Consider the following 26245-nt stretch of genomic DNA (forward strand, 5'->3'; position numbering starts at 1 on the left):
AACAAGTGCTCTGTTTTTCTCTGAATGTGTAATGTAAACCTAGTGCACATTTAAAGAGTATATTAACAGCGTGACCATTTCTTAAGTAATCAAAACCTTGTGCATTGATATGTCGTCCCTTTTAGAGGGCCAAACCCTACTAAAGTTATCCAGCAGCTTCTTGCTCTGAGACCAGACCAGCAGCTCCATATCTTCAACTCGCTCAAGGCCCATCTGACAGAGAAAGGCCTGCTACCGGCCCTGGAAGAGGCAGCCTAGCCTAACGGGCCATCCCAGGGAGGGCCCAAAGCTGTGGGCAGAGGACAGAGGGAGGAGATGGTCATTACAGAAGCAGATCCAGGCATGTATGGTAGTGGGAGATGAGCTGGGGAACGTAGGAAGGAAAACAACAGAAAACTGAACTAAAAACCTTGGGTCATTCCATTTTCAGTGTGTTTGAGAGAGTGTGTGTAAAGATCAGTGTTTTTGCTTATTTTATTTTCGTAAATGTTTTATGTTTATCTCATGTCACAAAATGGTATTATAGATATGGAGATGACACTTCATCTGTGTTACAGTTATTTTTAAGTTGAGCTGTACATTTCCACTTGTGTACAAATGTTCTGCACCTTTAGAGTGTCTGAATATTTTGTTATAGTGTTTATGGTTTATTGTATTTTGTTTTAATGCACTGCTCATCACACTGTCATTTCAACCTCAGGCTAGCCTTTCTTTGTTTCTTTTTTCCAAATGTTTTTCAAAGTTCCCATAAGGCATTGTTCATTCAAAGATTGTATTTTTACCACAGAGCACTCACAAATTTAGTGTGGATTCATATTACTTTCCATAGGTCTTGGTTGTGACCTGTTTGTAACATCATTTTTAATCAAAGAGGAATCTGGTCATTGATATCAGATGTATGCTTCAACCCAAAAGATGTGGTGACTGTTACAGTTTGGCTTTCTGAGACTGTAGGTATACTTCTGACTGCAGTTGGGCAAGGAGAGGAAGCAGATGTCATATTCTGTGTTTAAGAGGATGTTCAGGTGTAGTCAGACTTTGAATTACCATGTACTGTGCCTCACTATTTGGCTTCGGATTAGTCTCTATTAGATGTATTTTACACAAAAACAGCCCCCTAAGCCAAAGGGAAAAAGTAAAACAGTTTGAAGAAAGTGTCATAAACATGATTTTGCACTGAATGTTAAACTTTCACGTCATATTTCATTGTATAACACCTTATTTTATAATTTAAAGTATCATTTGAAAGTTCTTTTGATACTAAGCAGTTACAAACTAATCTTAATTGAGCCTAAAATATATTTTCTTGTTTGCTTTGTGTCTGTGACTTGTTACATGCTGTGAGTGAGTTATCTTCAAAAACCTCAGGCTGGGATATGATAAGTGATTGATTTTGGACGCTTTTTACAAGCGCATAAATGCTCCTTTTATGCCATTTTCACTGTAAAAAAAAAAAAAAAGCAGTTCGTTTGATTTTTTTTGTTGTTGTTTTTTTTTTTTTGTTTGTTCCATCTTTCCATCTGGTTTGTTTTTACCATTTTCTGTTGGACAACATGCTCAATACAATATTGTTATAGTTCGGTCGTATTAATCAACATGTGCCATGTCATCATAAAACTGGAGAAACACTTGTTATATTGAGTAAAGGAAACTAATGGATGTCAAGGGAGCAGCTTTAAAAGAACAATAATAGTGCTAGAATAACTTTGCCTGTATGAGATGTTTAGTTTGAGATGATTCAGGCTGCTTCTCTGGGTAGTCTGTAAGCCACAGTCTGTATTCACGGTCCACTGCCATTCGCCAATAAAGATCCATGAACACATACACTGGTGGCCAAATGTTTGGAATAATGTACAGATTTTGTTCTTCTGGAAAGAAATTGGTACTTTCATTCACCTAAGTGGCATTCAACTGATCACAATGTATAGTCAGGACACTAATAACGTGAAAAATTACTATTACAATTTGAAAAAAAAAATGTTTTTAAACTACTTAAACTACTTCAAAGAGTTCTCATCAAAAAAATCCTCCATGTGCAGCAATGATAGCTTTGCAGATCCTTGGAATTCTAGCTGTCAGTTTGTCCAGATACTCAGGTGACATTTCACCCCATGCTTCCTGTAGCACTTGCCATAGATGTGGCTGTCTTGTCGGGCACTTCTCACGCACCTTACAGTCTAGCTGATCCAACAAAAGCTCAATGGGGTTAAGATCCAGAACACTCTTTTCCAATTATCTGTTGTCCAATGTCAGTGTTTCTTTGCCCACTCTAACCTTTTCTTTTTTCTTTCAAAAGTGGCTTTTTCTTTGCAATTCTTCCCATAAGGCCTGCACCCCTGAGTCTTCTGTTTACTGTTGTACATGAAACTGGTGTTGAGCGGGTAGAATTTAATGAAGCTGTCAGCTGAGGACATGTGAGGCATCTATTTCTCAAACTAGAGACTCTGATGTACTTATCCTCTTGTTTAGTTGTACATTTGACCTTCCACATCTCTTTCTGTCCTTGTTAGAGCCAGTTGTCCTTTGAAGACTGTAGTGTACACCTTTGTACGAAATCTTAAATTTTTTGGCAATTTCAAGCATTGTATAGCCTTAATTCCTCAAAACAATGTTTGACTTATGAGTTTATAGAGAAAGCTGTTTCTTTTTTGCCATTTTTGACCTAATATTGACCTTAAGACATGCCAGTCTATTGCATACTGTGGCAACTCAAAAACAAACACAAAGACAATGTTATAAAAAATAGCTTTCAGCTATATTTGATATAATGGCAAGAGATTTTCTAGTACCAAATTAGCAATTTAGCATGATTACTCAAGGATAAGGTATTGGAGTGATGGCTGCTGGAAATGGGGCCTGTCTAGATTTGATTAAAAATGACTTTTTTCAAATAGTGGTGGTGCTGTTTTTTACATCAGTAATGTCCTGACTATACTTTGTGATCAGTTGAATGTCACTTTGGTGAATTAAAGTACCAATTTCCTTCTGAAACAGCAAAATATGTACATTATTCCAAACTTGTGGCCGCCAATGTATATGAGCAAATAGTTGTGCTTTCAGACTGATGTATAGATTGAAAAATAAGACCATTTGTAAGGTGGTTTTTGTAAGACAAAAAGCAAATTATTACTTGAGTTTCCGGTGATAAAGAGTTTTATCCTCCAATACAAATCCACTGCCATTTACCATGAACATAAGGCTTATTTTCTTTATTGCATGATCTTTTTTGGTCAGCTCAAGCCATACCTTAGAAGGATAGTTCATCCAAAAATGTTGTCATTTTCATGTTGTTCCAAACCCATTTGACTTTCTTTCCCCCGTGGAACACAACAGGAGATGTTAGACAGAATGTTAGCCTCAGTCTCCTTTCACTTACATCATATGGAAAATATACAATAAAAGGGAATGGGAACATTCTGCCTAAAATCTCCTGTATTCTATGGAAAAAAGCATATGGGTTTGAAACAGCATGAGGGTAAGTAATTGATGACAGAATTTTCAAATTAGGGTGAACTGTCCCTTAAATTAGTCTTATAATGACAAATGAAAAATGTTGTCATGTCATTATGCTTGTGACTGCTGACGTAACAGCCAGTGTATTATAATATAAGCCTCACCACGTTCACTATTTACCATCAACGTCATGCACGTTTTTTTTCATCTTATTTAATCCTTTCAAAAAAACAAAACACACTAAAATCGTGATCTTCAGTGTTAAGTGGTGCAGATATTTTTCTTGCTTGCTTTTTAAATCTTTTAAGATATTTGTATGAATTATTTTGTTACTGTACCTTATTAGGTTCCAAGTCCCAATTTTATAGAGAATTACATACCTTATATAAGGAAAGATTATATAGTATATACTGTATATGTTTGAAGTAGAGATTATTCTATTATTATTATTGTTGTTATTGTGTTTGGCTGCTGTTTCGATTGGTTCTCTAGGCCATTTTGTACTCTGTGTATATGCGTACTGGCCCCTGTGCTCAAAGATTAGCGTACAAAGTTCAGACACAAATTAACAGAGCAATTAAAATGTTTTATAGCTAACAGAGAGAGAGAGAGGCTAGTCATGTTGCTGGGCAACCACTGATATCAGGAGACTGGGCTGAAATATCTGTTTTTAAGTGGGATGACAACAAAAACAAAATTTTAAAGAGGTAAATGTATTAAAGTCTTAAATACGTTAAAAGATCTGGCTTACCTTGTTTCTGCAATTGAATTTCAGTGATTAAAGGAATATTCAGTTTAACATAAGTCAAGTTCAATTGACAGCATTTGTGGCATAATGTTGATTACCACAAAAATTAATTTTTACTTGTCCCTCCTTATTAAAAACAAAAAACAAAGAAGCAGCAAAAATGGAGGTTACAGTAAGACACTTACAATGAAAGTGAATGGGGCCAATTTTTGGAGGGATTAAAAGGCAGAAATGTGAAGCTTATTTTATTAAAGCACTTACAATAATTCTTCTTTTAAAACTCCTGTATTATTTAAGCTGTAAGGTTTAAATCATCATTTTAGGGTTTGTTGACTTATCATCATGGCAACAAAGTTGTAAAATTGGCTTTATCACACTACAATCATGTTAACCTGCATATTGTTTAGGTCTTGTGTCCATACATTTGAACAGTGGGGGACCGTGCATTTAAAGACTAGGCCTTCAGTGTGATTCATGCCATTAAGAAAAACAGTTTCACAATGAATAAGACACTCTATGCCTTTGGGCATCATACATTATGTCGCAGCTAACTAGTAATACCAATTGACATTTTAAAAACAAATCCACGCACGAAAGCCAGAACTTGAAACGACACTTAATGCTCAAGCAAGCCTAATTTTAACTGCAGCATGACTGTTTTGTGAAATGAACGTCTCCCGAACAGACATTCAAAAATCATAATTTTTCATATGAATTTACCAAGGAGATCTATAATACCTGGAAAAATCTATCTAATAATATTTGCGATTTAAATGTTGCTTGCAATAAATTTAGTTTTCAAAGGGTACACGGTTATGCTGCGTTGCATTCATGTTGCAGGATGTGGGATATTCCTACTTGATATCTCCGACCATAAATGCATTCCATTCCCCAATATTCGGAAGATGATGTTTAAGGAAACAAAATTGCAATGCTCCTGTTAGCTTAGCAGGGGTTTGACTCTCATTAGAGATGTCTCCTAGCAACCCAACTGATAAACAATGCTGCAGCACTAGCATTTGTGCTTCAGGTGTACGATTATCAAAAGAGATTATAATGTTTTATACACCTGTTTCTGTAGGCGTTTGTTAAACAAGCTTTAATATCATGTAATGTGGAAACAAACTCATTTATCGATATTACTTAATAAAGTGAATGTTTATCACTTTTTATATCTCCCTGAGTGTCGACATGTTTGTGTGACATCATGCCCCTGCATCTCAGTTTAGAATTTCTGCACGAGCCTACAAGTTGTAATTCTGACTTCAAGATGCATTCCACTGCACTTTTCCTAGTAGGAAGTTATAAAATCTGACTTTCTGAGTTGAATGGAACGCAGCACTACTTTTCAAAACTTGATCCGACACTGTATGCTCAAGCAGCCTAATTTACACTTAGAAAACTCCTGATGTTGCTATAACAATACAAAAAACACTTACCAATTTACTTGAAGTGAAAATCAGCCCTCCTTTCCTGTTTAATAAAGCAATCACACGGTCATGCAGAACATCTCGTGTTTTTAAATCCATAAGGATCTCTTTCTCAACGGCGATAGCAGCAGTGACAGCCGACTCGTCAGTAAGATCTCGCGCTTTTCACTCTTGAATTACTTACATCACTTAAAGCATGATTGTGTCACTCAATGCCAGCTAGAAGTCCTCGATCGGGACATATCTTGAAGATCACACCCACCAAGAACAAATAAATCAATCTGGCAATCTGACTTCAGTTGAATTGCACTGTTGAGGGATTCTGTGGAAATTCTCAAGGCCTGACGGGGTGGAGCTCAAACTCATGCGCTGCTTCAGGCATGCGATTTGTGAAACAGTTGTCACACTTTGCTTGTAAGCATCAAGGAATAAATTTTGACTGGATAAACTTTTCGTTTTTCTCTTTGTTTGTAGATTAATTAAGAGTGGAAAGCGATTAAAAATACATAGCCAAAAAGGTGATTGAGAATGAAAGGATGAAAAATATTTATTTATTTGGCATGTTAGGCCAGCAGAGAAGGCTTTGCTGGCCCTGAGAAATCGCCACTGCTTTTTACGTTTACCGATTGGTTCCTTTCACTTCCATTGCAAGTGCCTCAGTGTAACCCAGATTTGTCCTTTTTTTTTTTTTTTTTTTTTTAAATAAATTGAGGGACGAGTTTGAATAAATTTTTGTGGTAACCAATATTATGCCACGAATGCTGTCGATTGAGCTTAACTTGTATTGAACCCAGAATATTCCTTTAAAGCATCTTTACTAGCCAATCAGGGGTCTGCAACCTATGGCACGCCTGCCAGCATTAGCACGCAGAGGAGTAATCACTGGCACGCCAGCGTTGAGAGAGGAGTAGACTATTTTATTTATATGAATTTCCGCAACTACATTCCAATCTACATCTTGATGTAATCACGCAGCGTGTTTTCATCAGCTGAATGGGAGGTTAAACAAACAGTTAAAATGTGAGGAGACTGCAGTACACCAAACAGACGCATGCCAGCCATTCGTGCATCACGAGCCGGAAGCGCTTCACGATCGGTTACTCACGCGAGTAAACGCACCCGCTTTGCTTCGGTCAGGCTGCGCGGATGACCGTCCGTGTTTCGTTTGTTTCTTTTTGCTTTCAGAACAACACGTGATGTAATAAGGAAAACGCCACTATTAATCCTTGATATTTCCAAGCCAGTATACAGGTACACCTTCAAACCATGGTCACACTCAAAATTACATTAAAAGTTTAAAAGAGAAAACATAAACCCACATCGTGGGGTTCTATTCAAAATATAAATGAAACCTGGGCTAAATAGCTGATCGGCTTGTGATGCGTGAATGTCTTGCACACGCAGCGCAAGTCTCGTCACACTTGTGTTTAGCCTCCCATTCAGCTGATGAAAACACGCTGCATGATCATGATGAAGGATTACAACAAGATGTAGATTGGCATGCAGGTGCGAAAACTCAATATAAATAAAATAGCCTGCTCCTCTCTCGCTGTAGCTTGCGTGCTAGTGATTACCCTCTGAGTGAATGCCGGCACAGCCATTGACCAGGAGAATAAAAAAAAAAAAAAAATGGCACTCCATGTCAAAAAGGTTGCCGGTCCCTTGAATCAGATCTTTAAACTCATGTGCACGACATGCATTGCCACTAGAGGGAGCTAAAGCATCGTTTTCTTTGGTACTTCCTAAATGACACCATTGTTTTGATTTTTGTTTATTTGTTTGGTTTTGATTTGACAATTTGACCTCTACATTTTCATCCTTAGAAGCAATGTTCATGCAATTGTGTAACAAGTGGTTTTCAAGAGCTCTTGAGGTGTCAGAGAAATTGTGATTGCAGTGCAGTGCACTTTTACTGTGTATTTCAGAATAGAATTCAGTACCACTGAAGTAAAAATAGAAACATGTTTCCCCCACTCAGAAGTGTTAAGCCTCTCTGTTGAACAACATTTTGTTGTCGTTATTTTGTAAACAAGTATTACGGTGTGTATTTATGTTGCTTTTTTTGTAATTTTGATAATGCAGATAAATGTGCTTTCCCTGCATCTTTGTGTACAGTGATTTGCTCATTTGTAAATGGTTAATAAAGAGGAAAGATCTATATATGTATATATGTACACCCACACTCATTCTCTTCCTCCTGCTGTTTGAACTTCCTTTTATTTCAGATGCAAGTCTTTTGGCCAGCTTTATAATGACAACGTGTGACTTTTTTGTAAGTGTGTGTCCATTGTAGATTTTAAGATCAGAAGATCTTGCTCTTTCATTTCTGCAATCAAAGAAACACTATGGTCCTGCATCTCTTCAAGAAAATGATGACACGTGGCCCTCTTGATTAAAGGCACACTTGTCGCCTGCATTTTTGCCTGCGTGAAAAGTCATCTCTCCCCTCATTTTCTAGGCCATCTTGAATGTGCCACTTCCTCGGTGCACGTAGTTTGTGGGTTCAAGGGGTGACAGCACTGCTCTCTTCCATCTGACTTCTCTGTCTGTATTGTCACTCTACAGTCTGACAAACATGCTGGATGTAGGAGTTTCTAAATAACTGTTTGGTTTGGTGATAGAAACTCTGAGCTGCAGGCGAGTGGAGGGGCAAGATACAACGTGTTTTGGAAGTGTCAAAAAAAGAAAAAAAGCAGATCAGCAGAGGAAGGAGGAAGTAAAGAGAAGAAGAGAGGGCTGACTGGAAAGGATGTACTATTAGGATACACAGTGTTTTTTGTGTTTGTGTGAGTGTGTGCACATGTGAAAAAGAGAATGTGTGCGAGTGTGTTTGTGTGTGTGTAACCTCCGATTTTGAAGAAATGTCTCTTAGACTACCTCGCAACTGGGACTTCAGCACCTTCAGAGCTGAAACTGCCAAGATAGGTGAGTGACAGTGTATGAATGTGTGTGTGATCCCTAAGGCTACATTCTTTTCTGTGTTTTAGGTATTTGGTATGCCCAGATCAAAATATTTCTGTTTGTGTGTGTGGGTGGGTGATGTTTATGTGTGATGGTTTTATGTTATAAGAAATGCCATTGACTGGGCAATAATAGTACAGACGGGCTGATGCTTTTAGTATCTGTCAATCACAGACATATGTGACAGTGATGGAAGAGAATTCAACCTGAGGCTAAATAATTCATTTACACTACCTGAAACCTCTATAAATATTACGCAAATATAGTTCCTTGTAATCACTTTGAATTCCTGATACATGTATTGGATATTTAGTGCGACAAGATTAATTTAAAATCAGAAAGTTGACTTAATGAGTCTTATCAATCTACAGGCCATATACAAACACCTGACAAGAGCTATAAAGAATACCTGGTAACACTTTACAGTAAGGTTCCATTCGTTAACATAGTTAAGGCATTAGGAATCATGAACTTACATTGTATAATATACTTTTAACAGCATTTATTAATGTTTGTTAATGTTATTTAATAAAAAATACAATTGTTCAATGTTAGTTCATTGTGCATTAACTAATGTTAACTTTTTATTAAAAACATTTTTTTTATTACTATATGTTGAAATTAACATTAACCAAGATTAAAAATGCTGTAAAAGTATTATTCATGTTAACTAATGTTGTCAACTAATGTTAACAAATGGAACCTTATTGTAAAGTGTTATCAAATACCTTTAATCAGATACGTATGTTATGTGCATAAATCAAATATAAAAAGAGACAGTTAAATGGTGATTTGGGGTGTTTCTGAGCTGAATCATGTACACTGGTGGAGATGCAAAAACGTCTGTGATTTCCTCTGTGTAGTCTTTACATGCTTCTGGCAGGAAGGTGCTGCAACACTCACTTCTGTCTGAGAAACACACATTCATTTTTGGCTCAAAATATCAGCAGATGTTAAATGCCACACTATTATTTGTTAATCAGCCTATTCTGAAGCCGTATGCCAGAGATGCCTTTGGTTCTACTTTAAGCAGTATTCTACAAAGAAGTCTGCAATGGACCATCACAGGCCTATTTAAAGTAAAGGAGTGTTTCTATATAGAGAGGTATGAATGACTGGCATAGTGTTATAGCTGCAACAGCAAGATTGCTGTTTAGTTAATATTGTTGCTTTATAGAGCTTCTTAGTGTATTGTTACTTGTGATTTTGCTGGCACCAAAGTAACTTACAGTATAGTACAGCCCAATTCCTTTTAAGTCAACATGAAACCGCTTTCGCAAACCCATTTTACTTCCGTGATGTGATGTATTTCTGAGTGACACAGGATACACATTTTTTTGGGGGGGGGTAGGTTCTTGATTTTATCTATTGTGAAAACTGTATACAGGTGCATCTCAATAAATTAGAATGTTGTGGAAAAGTTCATTTATTTCAGTAATTCAACTCAAATTGTGAAACTCGTGTATTAAATAAATTCAATGCACACAGACTGAAGTAGTTTAAGTCTTTGGTTCTTTTAATTGTGATGATTTTGGCTCACATTTAACAAAAACCCACCAATTTACTATCTCAAAAAATTAGAATACATCATAAGACCAATAAAAAAAAATTTTTTAGTGAATTGTTGGCCTTCTAGAAAGTATGTTCATTTACTGTATATGTACTCAATACTTGGTAGGGGCTCCTTTTGCTTTAATTACTGCCTCAATTTGGCGTGGCATGGAGGTTTGTGGCACTGCTGTGGTGGTATGGAAGCCCAGGTTTCTTTGACAGTGGCCTTCAGCTCATCTGCATTTTTTGGTCTCTTGTTTCTCATTTTCCTCTTGACAATACCCCATAGATTCTCTATGGGGTTCAGGTCTGGTGAGTTTGCTGGCCAGTCAAGCACACCAACACCATGGTCATTTAACCAACTTTTGGTGCTTTTGGCAGTGTGGGCAGGTGCCAAATCCTGCTGGAAAATGAAATCAGCATCTTTAAAAAGCTGGTCAGCAGAAGGAAGCATGAAGTGCTCCAAAATTTCTTGGTAAACAGGTGCAGTGACTTTGCTTTTCAAAAAACACAATGGACCAACACCAGCAGATGATTTGGGGTGCAATATCATCACAGACTGTGGAAACTTAACACTGGACTTCAAGCAACTTGGGCTATGAGCTTCTCCACCCTTCCTCCAGACTCTTGGACCTTGGTTTCCAAATGAAATACAAAACTTGCTCTCATCTGAAAAGAGGACTTTGGACCACTGGGCAACAGTCCAGTTCTTCTTCTCCTTAGCCCAGGTAAGACGCCTCTGACGTTGTCTGTGGTTCAGGAGTGGCTTAACAAGAGGAATACTGTAGCCAAATTCCTTGACATGTCTGTGTGTGGTGGCTCTTGATGCCTTGACCCCAGCCTCAGTCCATTCCTTGTGAAGTTCACCCAAATTCTTGAATCGATTTTGCTTGACAATCATAAGGCTGCGGTTCTCTCGGTTGGTTGTGCATCTTTTTCTTCAACACTTTTTCCTTCCACTCAACTTTCTGTTAACATGCTTGGATACAGCACTCTGTGAACAGCCAGCTTCTTTGGCAATGAATGTTTGTGGCTTACCCTCCTTGTGAAGGGTGTCAATGATTGTCTTCTGGACAACTGTCAGATCAGCAGTCTTCCCCATGATTGTGTAGCCTAGTGAACCAAACTGAGAGACCATTTTGAAGGCTCAGGAAACCTTTGCAGGTGTTTTGAGTTGATTAGCTGATTGGCATGTCAAAATATTCAAATTTTTTGAGATAGTGAATTGGTGGGTTTTTGTTAAATGTGAGCCAAAATCATCACAATTAAAAGAACCAAAGACTTAAACTACTTCAGTCTGTGTGCATTGAATTTATTTAATACACGAATTTCACAATTTAAGCTGAGTTACTGAAATAAATGAACTTTTCCACGACATTCTAATTTATTGAGATGCACCTGTATATAAAAAAATAAATTAAAAAAAAACACAGTATTACTAAACATCCTTCGTTTTCTTAAAAAGTATTTTTGTCTTATTTTCCAGTAAAAATATCTAAACATCCTTAAAGGGATAATTCACCCAGAAATGAAAATTCTCTAATCATTTATTCACCCTCGTGCCATCTCTGATGTGTATGACTTTCTCTCTTCTGCTAAACACAAACAAAGATTTTTAGAATATTAAGAAGAATATCTCAGCTCTGTCATTGCAGTCTCTTGGCACTATCATGATTTCAAGCTTGATTAAACTTCCTAGTTCTTGACGCATGCGCAGAGCAGTAGATGGCGCTATAGGAAGCTTGAAATCATTATCACCAAGGACACTGCTGTCGAGATGTAAAGTGAAAAAGGAGTTACATTTTGGTTTGTTCTCACCCAAAACCAACTGGACCTCTTCAGAAGACATTGATTAAACCACCAGAGTCCGATGGATTACTTTTATGCTGACTTTATCACCTTTTTAGAGTTCTGGTCACCATTCGCTTGCACTGTATGAACAAAAGAGCTGAAATATTCTTCTAAAAATCCTTGTGTTCAGCAGGAGAAAGAAAGTCATACACATCTGGGATGGCATGAGGGTAAATAAACGATGAGAGAATTTTCATTTTGGGGTGAACTAACCCTTAAAACAAGATACATTTACTTGAGAAGCAAAATGACAATATTTTAAGTCTTGATTTTAGAGGAAATTAAGAAAGTGATTTTGTGCAGAGTATTATGCTACCTTCACGTGCTATAGGAATTATCTAGTTTTCCAATCGGAAGTTGTACATGAACGAAAATAATAAGTAATATGTAAAGAAACTCAAACCTCTAACTACACATTATTTCAAAATAAATGTATAGGCAGGGTAGGGGAGTTACTAAATACATGTAACGGGAATATGTATTTAAAATACAAAATACAAGTAACTGTTTTCCACTACAGTTACAATTTAAATCATTGGTATTTAGAATACAGTTACATTCAAAAAGTATTTTGATTACTGAAGAGATTACTTTGCATTTTATTGTCATTTGTTTCATTTAATATTTAGTGCTTTCAGATGGAAAGATTTATACATATAAATGATGCGATCCAAAGTGCATTTGAACAGCGGTGAAACACTTTCTTATGATGTGTTACATTCATACCAGCAGACAGAGAAGTACGTTTGAAGTAATTTGGAGCAGAAGAAATAGAAATAAACCTTGTGTTAATTGTCAGCTTTACACTAAGCTAAAATGCTATTTCTAGCCATTTTACATGCATGTTACCAGGCACGATCATATTTTTATCATCAAGAAAATTCACATTGGTTCATAAATTTCTTTTTTTCTAGTAAGACCTTTGATATTAGGGCAAAAATCATATTTTTGATTATAATGGTTTTATTGTTTTCCTGTAAAAATATCTAAAAATCCTTAAAACAAGATCAATTTGATTGATCTTGTTTTAGAAACAACACTGCATAAGATATTTACGTTTTTCAGAGAATGTATTTTTAACGTGTATTTTGTCTTAATGTACTGGCAGAGTTTTTATAGTCAAAACAAGTGAAAAAAAAAAAATCTACCAGTGCTGAAGAAGTAATCCAAAGTATTTAGAATACGTTACTGACCTTGAGTAATCTAACGGAATACGTTACAAATTACATTTTACAGCATGTATTCTGTAACCTGTAGTGCAATAAATTTCAAAAGTAACACTCCCAACCCTGATCTGTGTATAGCTTATTAAGAACAACTTTATTGTTAACTAGTCTACTGGATAGTGTAGCAGCAAAATTAACAGTAATTCCAGTCTAAGGGTTCAGTAGAAAAGTTATTTTTTATTTTTTTTTTTGCAAAAGTTTACATTTTGTATCTGCATTTTAAAGGATTCAGATCTATTTTTTATTCAATTTAGTTGTAAGATATCAGTTCACTTTTCATACACAGTTATGTTTTGGAACCCATTCAACTAAAATATTGTTATCATTTGTAAACAAATAATAATACATTTGTATTACTATTATTATTGACTTTGAAAAATTTAAATACAAACATTAATATTTCTCAGTCATGCACCTTTAACTTTAAAACCCTCAAGCGTTTATTTTGACATTTTGAACTCTCCAGGAAGTCCTTTATGTGTCTGTTTGTACTTTAGGCAATTTCACAGTAGTTTAATTCGCTTCTTATTCAAATTCTTTTTAAATGCCATTTTAAATGCATATTATAAGTGAACTGAACTATTGAGCATCTACATCTGAGATGTTGTTCGCGAGTAGCTCTCAAATATTGCGCACTGCGTGAAGGCTTAAAAATAGCAGCGAGTGTGTGTCAACCATGGAGCTATAAAATACCTGGAGAGAGAGCTATCCATTAGCATCCCCATTCATCTCTATGACTGTGCTCAGCTAGCGCAGGGTTCCCAGGAAGCTAGCGAAATGGAGGCTGCCATCTTTGCACATGGGCGCTCAGTACTGGGATCAGGTGTCACGTGACTGATCAAAATATATGGGAAAAATATAAATCAATTTCACGCTTTTAAGAGCCCTTCAAAAACAATCAATTACCGGATGATGATGTGCTATAATGTAATGAAATAATTACAATTGAAATGGTTCTTGAATTATTTTTTATTTCGTCATAAAACACGGCTACTTTTGAATGGCTGTCTATGGAGAAACATGTTTTTTGCCATCGGCTGGTGTAGTTCCAACATCTACCAGCAGGTGCTAACAGGGACCTGTTAACCAGCCAATTCCTGACCCCCTGGTGTCAACAGAGCAGCTCCATTCACTAATGCGCTGCGTGTGCATATTATATATTTGCTTATTAAACACAGCCTTTTGTGATTCACAGAGCTATGGCAGGTCTTCAAGTGGCTTTGAACAAGATGCATGAGTCATATGAACTACTTTAATGGTGTTTTTTTGATTCTTTTATGTAATTTTTGGAGTTCAACAGTAACCAGGAGTGTAAAAAGTACTCAGAAATTATACTTAAGTGAAAGTTTTTACTCCGATCCATACTTTACTCAATTAAAAGTCCAAGCAGGGGCGGACTGTCCATAGGGAGAACCGGGACTTTTCCCGGTGGGCTGGCCGCGATGAGCTGAAACGGGCCGCTGCATTATGCAAAACGGGCTGCAACTGGCTGAAGAGGGCCAGCGACCCCACACACACACATATACACACACACACACACACCCCCCTTTTGGGCCAGCAACCCCCCCACCCCCACCCAGCTCAACACTTTTAGGCCAGTTTCTATGTAAAATGCAGGGCCGATTTCTCTTCCCAGTCCACCCCTGAGTCCAAGTATCTAGAGTGGAGACTGTGTGAGAGAGGATGTTGTTAAATTCGATTGGTTTTATAAGTTGCCTTTTTACTGTCTCTGACGACTGTCATATTTCTCCCCCAGTGACATTCGCAACCTGGTCATAGAATCATGTTACAATAACATTTTGCAAAATGATTTTTATGTGGCCTGTTGTACATAACAGCAATTTCCTGGTGGAATGAACACTAGAGGCGTTAAAACAACAATTACTTTTATCCACTTTCAATCAAATCACAAGTAAAACGGTAAATTATAGGTTCATAAACACTTTTTTCTTTCTGTTCCTCACATAATGCAATCTTATGACATAAAAGCATTTTTACTATAGTTGTTTAAGTGTGATCAAATAGCTCAACTGATAGAGTGTTGCATATGCGATAAAGGACCGGGGTACGAGTCCTGAAGAGCATGCAAGTCGAAGCGTGAGCCGAAAGTGTCATAGAAGCACCACAAAATGATGTGGTTGCTTCAGAAATTGTGTTTTTCATGTCACATTTGCTTTTTCTGACCCTATCGGTTAGGTTTAAGGCTTAGGGTAGAGAGGTAGGTTTTGCTTATTTCAATCTCGATAGAACATTAACCTTAAAAGACCTCATCTGTTTAGGAGAACATTTCACTCACTTTTAGTACCACATAGTGGACATTTCAAATCTGAAATGACCTGAGACGTGTAATGAACCAGATAATTTTATGTAGCAAAAACGCTGCTAGTCACACAATGTTCGTTGAATGGGAGAAGTCACTCAAGAATTGCGATGTCAGAGCACCCACCCACTTGAGACATAGAGAAAGATCAAAACAATACAAATGATGCTTTGAAGAATGTTAGTAATGTTGGTTTTGTGAATTGTTTTCGGAGGTTTGCTACCAAAACTTGCTGTTGAGCAGATGGATGAATTCAGTAAAATTAATAATTAATATTTACTCAGATTCCATTTTTTTATTATCATAATCATCATTGCTGGCTTTATAGAAATTATTATAATTAATAGTTGCCTAATAACACAACAACAACTCAGCAAATAGGGAGTAACATTTCATAGATATGATTTAAATATGAAGGCAAGTGTAGAAATAAATGACATGTACACATTTAATTACAAAAGCCTTTTGTTATATACACACACACACACACACACACACACACACACCCCCCCAATATATAAAATTTTTGACTTCATAACTGTCCAATCTATAGAAGTAACAGGCATTTAGAATAGTTTAAAAGTTAGGACAAAAACCGTCAGTGTTTCCCAGTTTGTGCTCATGTAGTTTTGAATTAATACATCACATTCAGTCAGACGGTCACATACAGTGCATCCGGAAAGTATTCACAGCGCTTCACTTTTTCAACATTTTGTTATGTTACAGCCTTATTCCAAAATGGATTAAATTCATTATTTTCCTCAAAATTCTACAAAAAAATACCCCATAATGACAACGTGAAAGAAGTTTGAAATCTTTGCAAAATTAAAAAAAAAAAAAAAACCCACACATGTACATAAGTATTTCACAGCCTTTGCCATGAAACTCAAAATTGAGCTCAGGTGCATCCTGTTTCCACTGATCATCCTTGAGATGTTTCTACAACTTGATTGGAGTCCACCTGTGGTAAATTCAGTTGATTGGACATGATTTGGAAAGGCAAACACCTGTCTATAGAAGGTCCCACAGTTTACAGTGCATGTCAGAGCACAAACCAAGCCATGAAGTCCAAGGAATTGTCTGTAGACCTTCGAGACAGGATTGTATCGAGGCACAGATCTGGGGAAGGGTACAGAATTTCTGCAGCATTTAAGGTCCCAATGAGCACAGTGGCCTCCATCATCCGTAAATGGAAGAAGTTTGGAACCACCAGGACTCTTCCTAGAGCTGGCCGCCTGGCCAAACTGAGCGATCAGGGAAGAAGGGCCTTAGTCAGGGAGGTGACCAAGAACCCGATGGTCACTCTGACAGAGCTCCAGCGTTTCTCTGTGGAGAGAGGAGAACCTTCCAGAAGAACAACCATCTCTGCAGCACTCCACCAATCAGGCCTGTATGGTAGAGTGGCCAGACGGAAGCCACTCCTCAGTAAAAGGCACATGACAGCCCGCCTGGAATTTGCCAAAAGGCACCTGAAGGACTCTCAGACCATGAGAAACAAAGATTGAACTCTTTGGCCTGAATGGCAAGCATCATGTCTGGAGGAAACCAGGCACCGCTCATCACCTGGCCAATACCATCCCTACAGTGAAGCATGGTGGTGGCAGCATCATGCTGTGGGGATGTTTTTCAGCGGCAGGAACTGGGAGACTAGTCAGGATCAAGGGAAAGATGAATGCAGCAATGTACAGAGACATCCTTGATGAAAACCTGCTCCAGAGCACTCTGGACCTCAGACTGGGGCGAAGGTTCATCTTCCAACAGGACAACGACCCTAAGCACACAGCCAAGATAACAAAGGAGTGGCTCAGGGACAACTCTGCGAATGTCCTTGAGTGGCCCAGCCAGAGCCCAGACTTGAACCCGATTGAACATCTCTGGAGAGATCTGAAAATGGCTGTGCACCGATGCTCCCCATCCAACCTGATGGAGTTTGAGAGGTCCTGCATAGAAGAATGGGAGAAACTGCCCAAAAATAGGTGTGCCAAGCTTGTAGCATCATACTCAAAAAAGACTTGAGGCTGTAATTGGTGCAAAAGGTGCTTCAACAAGTATTCACAGCCTTTGCTCAATACTTTATGTACATGTGACTTATTTTTAATAAATTTGCAAAGATTTCAAACAAACTTCTTTCATGTTGTCATTATGGGGTATTGTTTGTAGAATTGAGGAAAATGAATTTAATCCATTTTGGAATAAGGCTGTAACATAACAAAATGTGGAAAAAGTGAAGCGCTGTGAATACTTTCCGGATGCACTGTATGTTCTAGTCGCAGAAATATTTCAACACACAGCTGCCATGCGACACTCAGACATTTGTCAATCTGTCGTTGCTTCAGTCCGGTAAGATGAAAGAAAATTATCTGCAAAATGTAATGAGTACTTGAAGTTTAAATAAAATTGTAAGGAGTAAAAATTACATTTCCAAAGAAAAATTACTTAAGTAAAAGAACAAGTATTCCATTTAAATTGCACTCAAGTACAAATCCCCCAAAATAAAGTATTTTTACTCAATTACATTACACCCCTGACAGTAACGAACATGACTAACACACAGTATCGTATTTGGATAGGGCTCATCGGACCGATACCCGATCCATCTAAACTTCGGATGAGTGCATCCCTAGTTTTATTTTTCTAAATGCAGCTAATTATTAGCACTTGCTGGTCATATTCATTTATGTTATCAACAACCATTTAATGCATGTTGTATATTTGTATGCCGTGAAAATGTTATGTATTCGACCAAAATTCTATTATCGTCAGCAAGCAAGCTAACCAAGTAATATGTATTGTGGTGTGACTGGTGTCAAAATAAAAGTTCCTCAAAAATATGTATGAATGAACCTGGCGTCGTCCATGTTTCCGGTTCTTTCTGACTACCAAGCACTTGAGCGCGACATACTCAATTATAACTTCAGAAGTGGGAAGCAGGATAATTTCGACAGCACCTAAAGGCAGCATTAGGCCTGCTTTTCAAGTGGAGTTGGAAATATCGTAATTACAAATTCGGTCCTATTAAGGAGTGGGAGAGTTGGACTTTCCACATTGGGTCCTGGAAGAGGCATGTCTACATGAAAAGTGATTGAAACCAATGATTTTTCAAAATTATTTCAAGTTCTGTACTTTATTTCAGTCATATTAATTTGTTATAGATGACAGTCAACTAATGACTAGCCCTTCTCAGTTTGATTTAAGCAAATTATTTAATAGCCTAATATATTAGATATAATGCATTTATGAGTCATAATGTCATGCATAAGTGATGCAGGTTTATTCACTAATGTTTATTCATCGTTACAACAGGAAAAGAGCTTTTGCCATTGTTCATTGCATTTGTTTATGTCTGGCTTTTTCCGCATTTTGTTTCCCACTTGAATGCGTGACATGGCCTAGTAACGAATGCTCAACTCGGAGGTACAAGCTTCCCAGGTCTACTTGAAGGCAGCATTATTTTCTGAGAAACCTAACAAAATGTAATTAATTCACATAATTCAAAGGGAAATCAAGTTTAATTTTCTTACCCTATTGGCAAATAATTTTTTTTCCTTGTTTTAAAGGAATAGTTCACCCAAAAATGATAATTCTCTCATTGTTTACTCACCCTCATGCCATCCCAGATGTGTTTCTTTCTATAACTTTCTTCTGCAGAACACAAATTAAGATTTTTATAAGAATATCTCAGCTCTGTAGGTCCATACAATACAAGTGAATTAGTGCCAAAAATGTAACGCTCCAAAAAACACAAAGGCAGCATAAAAGTAATCCATATGACTCCAGTGGTTAAATCCATATCTTCAAAAGTGATATAATAGGTGTGGGTGAGAAACAGATGAATATTTAAGTCAATTTTTTGCTAGAAATTCTTCTCCCTGCCCAGTAGTGGGTGTATGCATGAAGAATGTGAATCACCAAAAACACATGAAGTGAAAGTAAAAGTGGAGATTGACCAAGCATGGAGGAGAATTTATAGGTCAAATGGACTTAAATATTGATCTGTTTCTCACCCACACCTATCATATCGGTTCTGAAGACATTGATTTAACCATTGGAGTCATATGGATTACTTTTATGCTGACTTGTGATTTTTGGAGCTTCAAAATTGTGGCACACATTCACTTGCATTGTATCGACCAAAAGTGTGTTTTGCTGAAGAAAGAAAGTCATACACATCCGGGATGGCATAAGGTTGAATAAATGAGACTTTTCATTTATGAGTGAATGTTTTCTTTAAGCATAAACCTCACCAAATTTAGTTTGATTTCTCTGAAAACAAGATTAGATATCTTGTGTCATTTTGCATTTTGTTTCTCAAGTAAATGTATAAATGTTTTAAGGATATTTTGATAAGATTTATTTATTTCAAAATATATGTATATACACACACACACACACACACACTACCGTTCAAAAGTTTAGGGTCACTTACTCAGTCTTTATTTTATTTTTTTCTTTCACATTTTAGAATAATAGTGAAGTCATCACAACTATGGAATAATAGAAATGGAAATATGGGAATTATGTTGCGACTAAAAAAAAAAAAAATCCAAAATAAATCAAAACTGTGATAAATCTTAGCATCTTCAAAGTGGCCACACTTTGCCTAGATTTTGCAGAAATGTACTCTTGGCATTTTCTCAACCAACTTCTTGAGGTATCACCCTGGGATGCTTTTTAAACAGTATTGAAGGAGTTCCCATCTAGATGCTGGGCACTTATTGGCTGCTTTTCTTAATTATTCGGTCCAAGTCATCCATTTCATAAACTTTTTTTTTTAAATCAAATTTTAGTTTTGTAATTAAATTAATGTTGGCACAATTATATTTGTCTACAAAACTAAATTTCAAACATTTAAGCATACGCCTTCAGATCAAAAGGTTTTTAAAATTATGAGAAACATTTCAGGCAAGTGACCCCAAACTTTTGAATGGTAGTGTACATGTATGCAGGGCACGACATTAAGCATTGTCATGTGCTTGTCCTCCAGACAAGTAATTTAGTCATTCACTTCTCGGAGTAAAAAAAGTTACTTGTCCGTAGAGGGAAAAAAGGACATTTAATTTAATGTTGTATGTATGTATATATATATATTTTTTTTAATTATGACCGATGCCCAACCTACCTATGCAATCAACTCAATCCTCTGCAACAGAAATGTAAATGTCACTGGGTAGGGGAGGAGGCTATTGTCATATGATAAATATTTTATGTCATTTATGGTAGTCAAATAAAGGAAAGCCTCCATCGCCACCATTAACAGCAGGGATGCTCATAGTTCTATGGAATGAGATCTACTTTATCATGTTATTGCAGCAAGATCTACCATGTACAATAAAGGATATACATTATCACAATACCAAAATTTCAGTAATCGGTAGTGTAATTTGACGATTCTCAATACCAGCTTCAAAATCACAACAAATAACAGTTCTTAATTTGTCAAGACTAGTAAACAGTCAGTAATAAAACAAAAAACAGTAAATGAATAGAAAGATAAAATACAACAAAAAATAAAAATTAAGAAAATTCAGAGCTTTTTTTAACAGCTTTAAAAAAAATGTTTTAACAGCAGTTTCAGGCATTCAATGAAACATTCAGAATGAAATGCAACATAAAACGACTGGACTTTACTGTACAATTATAATACATTAATACTTTTAAAGCTACTAAATTTATTCAGTCAAGAGCAGAGAGTGTGTTCTCATTTTTTTGTTCTAGTTGTTTTATTATAATACACACTAGACAGCAGCAGGTCTATTAGCTTACATTTATACTTACAAGTCCGACATTTTAATACAAATCTGCATGTTCACTTTAGACATCACTCTCTGGTACATGAATATCTCACCAAGATGGGCATTTTGACAGAATTTTTAAATGCATTCTCGGAACACGCGCGTTCAGCACACACATATACGCTGCCTGTCAATAAAACAGGGCGCAGCTGTTACTAGATCGCTAGCAAATTATACAATTCCGTGTAGTAGGAAAGTAAATAGGGTCAATTTTGATTTTAATTTGACACTAGACTGTCACGGCCCTGCATGTAATAAAAAATAATGTCCACATCATTGCATCTCAGCCAAAGATCCAACAATAGAATATTTAATCATCTGCAGGGCTGTGCAGTATACGTAGCACTCAGCTGAATGGGAATGATCAATCATATTTTGTCACTAATGTCAAACATTTAAGCCTGACGCAAAACAGCTTGTCTTGACGTAAACCGCTTCTTGCATCTCGGCTATGATCTCGTTGGTAATTCAAGGGGAGTTTGAACCTACACTCTTCCCTTCCCCACAATAAAAGCTCCCCTGATCCCAGCTTGTGTCATAGAAATGGGTGAGGCCTGATGCTGAGCACTGCGTGTGGGCCCACGGTCCAGGAGATAGAACAGTGAGCCGTGCTCCCCATCAGGGAAGATGTTCTCAAAATAGACCAAAGAGCCTGACGTTAAGTGGGGATATTTCAAAAACGCTACTTCCTGTGGCTGATGAGGCAGTAACTTCCTGTTTATCTAACCCAGAATGTTCTCTCTTTTCTGCCCTTTCCTCTCAGCTCAATGAGTTATAGTGAATTGGGGCATTTTCAGACCTGTAGACCATTTGCTTTGTTCCAAAACAGGGACTAAATTGTTACAAATGTTGCATTTTCTTCAGTTTGCTTTCACAAGGCAACTTCAAACCGATTTCAACAATTTCAAAATGGACCAAAACTATGTCAATAAAAGTCACATGTGAGCAAGCTTTCCCCTTATTGGTCACCATGTTTGTTCGCTGTTCCAGGAGTAAGCTCATCCACTGATATACCGGTTAAAATTATATGCCTGTAAAAAAACGTGTCAACCATTACAAATTTTAGATAATTTGAGCATTGCCAGTTAGAGGTTGTGCTCCAAATTATCCATCACTCGGATGGATATGAGTTGTAAAGTTTCCATCATGGTTATTTTTTCATCAGTCATTAGTTGCTTTTGCATTATTTCTCCATTGAAACTTGCCCGTTCTCTCTCTCTCTCTCTCTCTCTCTCTCTCTCTCTCTCTCTCTCTCTCTCTCTCTCTCTCTCTCTCTCTCTCTCTCTCTCTCTCTCTCACACACACACACACACACACACACACACAGACACACACACACAGACACACACACTAAAGCTGCGTAAAAATACCCATGTTCTGCCACTATCCAAAAGAGAGAAACGATTGTACTAAAATTACCTCAGCAATTATAAAACAGCTCCCATTTTAAATGTGCAATTATATACAATATAGGCCTAGTTGCCAAAAGGCTATATACACGTTTTGTTGATGAATTACAGAGAAGTGCTTATCTACAGATTAGGGATGTGCGAGACTAGTCGACTAGTCGATTAAAAGGTTCTGACGCTGCTAGCTGACACTGGAATTACTAGTTGGTTAATATTTCCCCCCATTAAAATGATCAACATTTTTACGTTTGGCTTTTGCGCTTAAATTACTGTCATATTAATGTTACATATTTTAAATAGAATTAATAATACAAATATTATATATATATATATAAAAAGGGGGATATCTGGAACAGATACAAAGTTTAATTTCACCTCAGGCTGCGCGTGCTTCTTCCCTCTCTCACACGCGGCACACGCAGGAAAATGTCCTCTCTCTAGACAAGCAAACTCAGCAAAGTAGTTATGAAATTACTTCGGTGGTGGTGCAGGAATCAGATTTCCAAACATTTGAAAGTCCCTATGGATGTTATCCACATCTGAGTCTTCTTTAAATCTGTGTGTGCTTGTAGGCTGTTATTTTTCCACTGTGCAAGCTTTTTCAAGCGCAGGATAGCCGCCTCAGGTGACCATGTTGACGTGTTAATTTTGCTCCTCAAAAAATATATGATTTTGAGTAAGTAGCCTAGAAAATGACTGATTTAGGCTAGGTATGCCATTTTTTTAATCTGCTGATTAAGAAGGCTATTTTCAACAAGGTGCCGACTGCTTAGCGGGTTAAACTGTCTTTTATTCTGTGTGCACGTCATGTTTAGAATACATCATGTTTATTTTAGGCTACATCACAGGCCTATTTTTTCTATACTATAGCTACTTTTTTTTTCCCTTTCTTTTTTTTTTTTTTTTTTTTAACATCGTAACTTATTGTTTAACATTCTTTACCGAACAGCTGTCATATTAGATCAATGGCTAATGTATGACTGCACGTTGTGAAATACACTCAACTTTTCAGTGCATATTTTTTCTCTCGTAGATTTGGTTTAGCCTACCTGTTAATTCTTTTCAACAATGTCCTGTCTGTTTTAATATGTTAAGTAACATTTACGTGGTGAATTCTGTTTAGAACAGGCTGGGTTGCTCTACTGGTCCTGCACTATTCATGCAATTGTTTTTAATAAATATGCCTGTTAAATATTTGCCATCTTTGATTCAGTGAATGCGTGTCATGTTCTATATTTAATGTACAGTGATCATAATGCAAGGCGAGCATGTTGCAGTTAAATGCCCCTTTTCGTGGAATTTAGTGTCAGATTTTGTGTAGGTTAAGTATTTTAAATGGGTCACAAACACTTTTTTCTGTTTTCTGAAGGTTGGTTTCTTTTTAGACTAGTCGAGTAGTCCGCACATCCCTACTACAGATGTCTTCTCCAAAGATCCCTCAGTTATGTTCGTGGTTTTATAGGGATATTGTTTGGATCGTTGGTCTGATGGGTCGGTTTGCATTCTCACCACAAGCGAACCGCTCCAGAGTTTGTTTGCAGTCGGTCCGAGAACACCTCGTTCAGGCGGTCTCGGACCAATTGTTTTGGTGCGGATCCGAGTGCGATTACAGTGTTCATATATGCCTAAATTAACTGAACCAAGGGAGAAAACGCGCCAGGTTCTGAAACACTCCAAATGAGCCAGGTGTGAAAACGCACTTGAACTACAAAAGCACCAAGCGGATCAATCTCTGACACCATCTCTGGTCAATAACAGTTAATTTCTGCTTGTTTGCTACCTACATTTGAATTTATTGCAGATTTCTTATAAAAGGTGCATATAGTGTTTTGTGACTTAAGTACTAGTATAATAAATGTTGATAACACATCAAAACAATTATAGTGATAGATAAGTCAAGTAGCCTACTTGTTTCCTTTTTTCTGCCACCCACAGACATCTTGATTTTCTTACCTCCCTCTTTCATCTCTTAATCGCACCATTCCTTTTCTCTGGTCTATCCTGTAAGAAAGCAAAATCACAAATTGACATCCCTATAATATCTTAATTGTTTCTCCTAGTCACTAATTAGAATAAATGGAGATAAAATAGAGAATTTTGGTCAAGTCTCCTGCTTTGCAGAATGTCGTGCCCTGCAAAGAAAAAGACCCTAGTGATTTTGCATGTGTCTCCTTTAGAGTTTCAGAAGAGATCAAAACAATAAACATGTTTACAGTATATGTACGCATTTACATGCACACATATGCTGATAACTATCCAAAAATCAACTTATTCAGAAAATCTGACAATGCCATAAATCCATGCATGAGACTTCGTCAGGTTATTGTCTGCTTTTAAAGTAAACTTAAACAGGCATGTGCACAACTCTTATGCACACTGAGTGAGCCGGTAAAACACTAGTAAAGGTGTTACAATACATGCAACATGAAAATAGGTTATTGAGCAAAGATCTACCTATGGCGGTAAGTTTTTGCTGAAAGGAATAGTTCACTTCATTCGTTCATTCATTCATTCATCCATAATTTACTCACCCTCATGCCATCCCAGATGGGTATGACTTTCTTTCTTCTGCTGAACACAAAGATTTATAGAAGAATATGTCAGCTCTGTAGGTCCATACAATGCAAGAGAATGGTGATCAGACCATTCAAGCTCCCAAAATCACATATAGGCAGCATAAAAGTAATCCATATGACATCAGTGGTTAAATCTGTCTTCAGAAGCAATATAATAGATGTGGGTGAGAAACAGATCAATATTTAAGTCCTTTTTTACTATAAATCTCCACCTTTGATGAGCCATGACCAGTAGTTTTCAGCATATTGGTGTGCATTTAAACACACTCAATGTCACAAACTGTGTTCAACTTTGACCTGCAGTTAATTTCATTACATTTTTCCAAGACCAAATTATCGGAGCTATGCTATCCACATGAATTGTATAGCTCTATACTCTAACTGTATGTCAGCAAATGTCTCATTTGTTTCAACTTTTATTTCTACTTAAGAATTTTAGCTGAAATATCTGGGAAAAAACTAAAACTTACACTCACTGAGTACTTTATTAGGAACACTATGGTCCTAATAGAGTGCCCGATGTGGTCTTCTGCTGTTGTAGCCGGTCCGCCCCAAGATTCAACGTGTTGTGCATTCTGAGATGCTATTCTGCTCACTACAATTGTACAGAGTGGTTATCTTAGTTACAGTAGCCTTTCTGTCAGCTCAAACCAGTCTGGCCATTCTCCGTTGACCTCTTTCATCAACAAGGCATTTCCATCCACAGAACCGCCACTCTTTGCATGTTTTAGTTTCTGGCACCATTCTGAGTAAACTTTAGAGACTGTTGTGCATGAAAATCCCAAGAGATCAGTAGTTACAGAAATACTCAAACCAGCCCATCTGGCACCAACAATCATGCCACAATCAAAAATCACTGAAATCAAAATTTTCCCCATTTTGATGGTTGAGGTGAACATTAACTGAAACTCCTGACCCGTATCTGCGT

General features: G+C 37.1%; 2 protein-coding genes across 4 annotated transcripts in view; both read left to right on the plus strand.

The window, feature by feature from the left end:
• The window catches only part of LOC127419796 (phosphatidate cytidylyltransferase 2-like), a 33831-nt gene extending 29362 nt beyond the window's left edge, over positions 1-4469 (plus strand). For all 3 annotated transcript variants that reach the window (XM_051661537.1, XM_051661547.1, XM_051661551.1), the window contains exon 13: positions 126-4469. In XM_051661537.1, coding sequence (XP_051517497.1) covers positions 126-258 — 133 coding nt within the window. In that variant the 3' untranslated portion in view covers positions 259-4469. The remainder of the gene's footprint in view (positions 1-125) is intronic.
• Positions 4470-8112: 3643 nt separating this feature from the next.
• Positions 8113-26245, plus strand: part of LOC127419713 (rho GTPase-activating protein 25-like) — a 33851-nt gene continuing 15718 nt past the window's right edge. The window contains exon 1 of the mRNA XM_051661365.1: positions 8113-8556. Coding sequence (XP_051517325.1) covers positions 8493-8556 — 64 coding nt within the window. The 5' untranslated portion in view covers positions 8113-8492. The remainder of the gene's footprint in view (positions 8557-26245) is intronic.

The sequence above is a fragment of the Myxocyprinus asiaticus genome, chromosome 3 (genome assembly GCF_019703515.2).
Source record: "Myxocyprinus asiaticus isolate MX2 ecotype Aquarium Trade chromosome 3, UBuf_Myxa_2, whole genome shotgun sequence".
Taxonomy (NCBI): Eukaryota; Metazoa; Chordata; class Actinopteri; order Cypriniformes; family Catostomidae; genus Myxocyprinus; species Myxocyprinus asiaticus.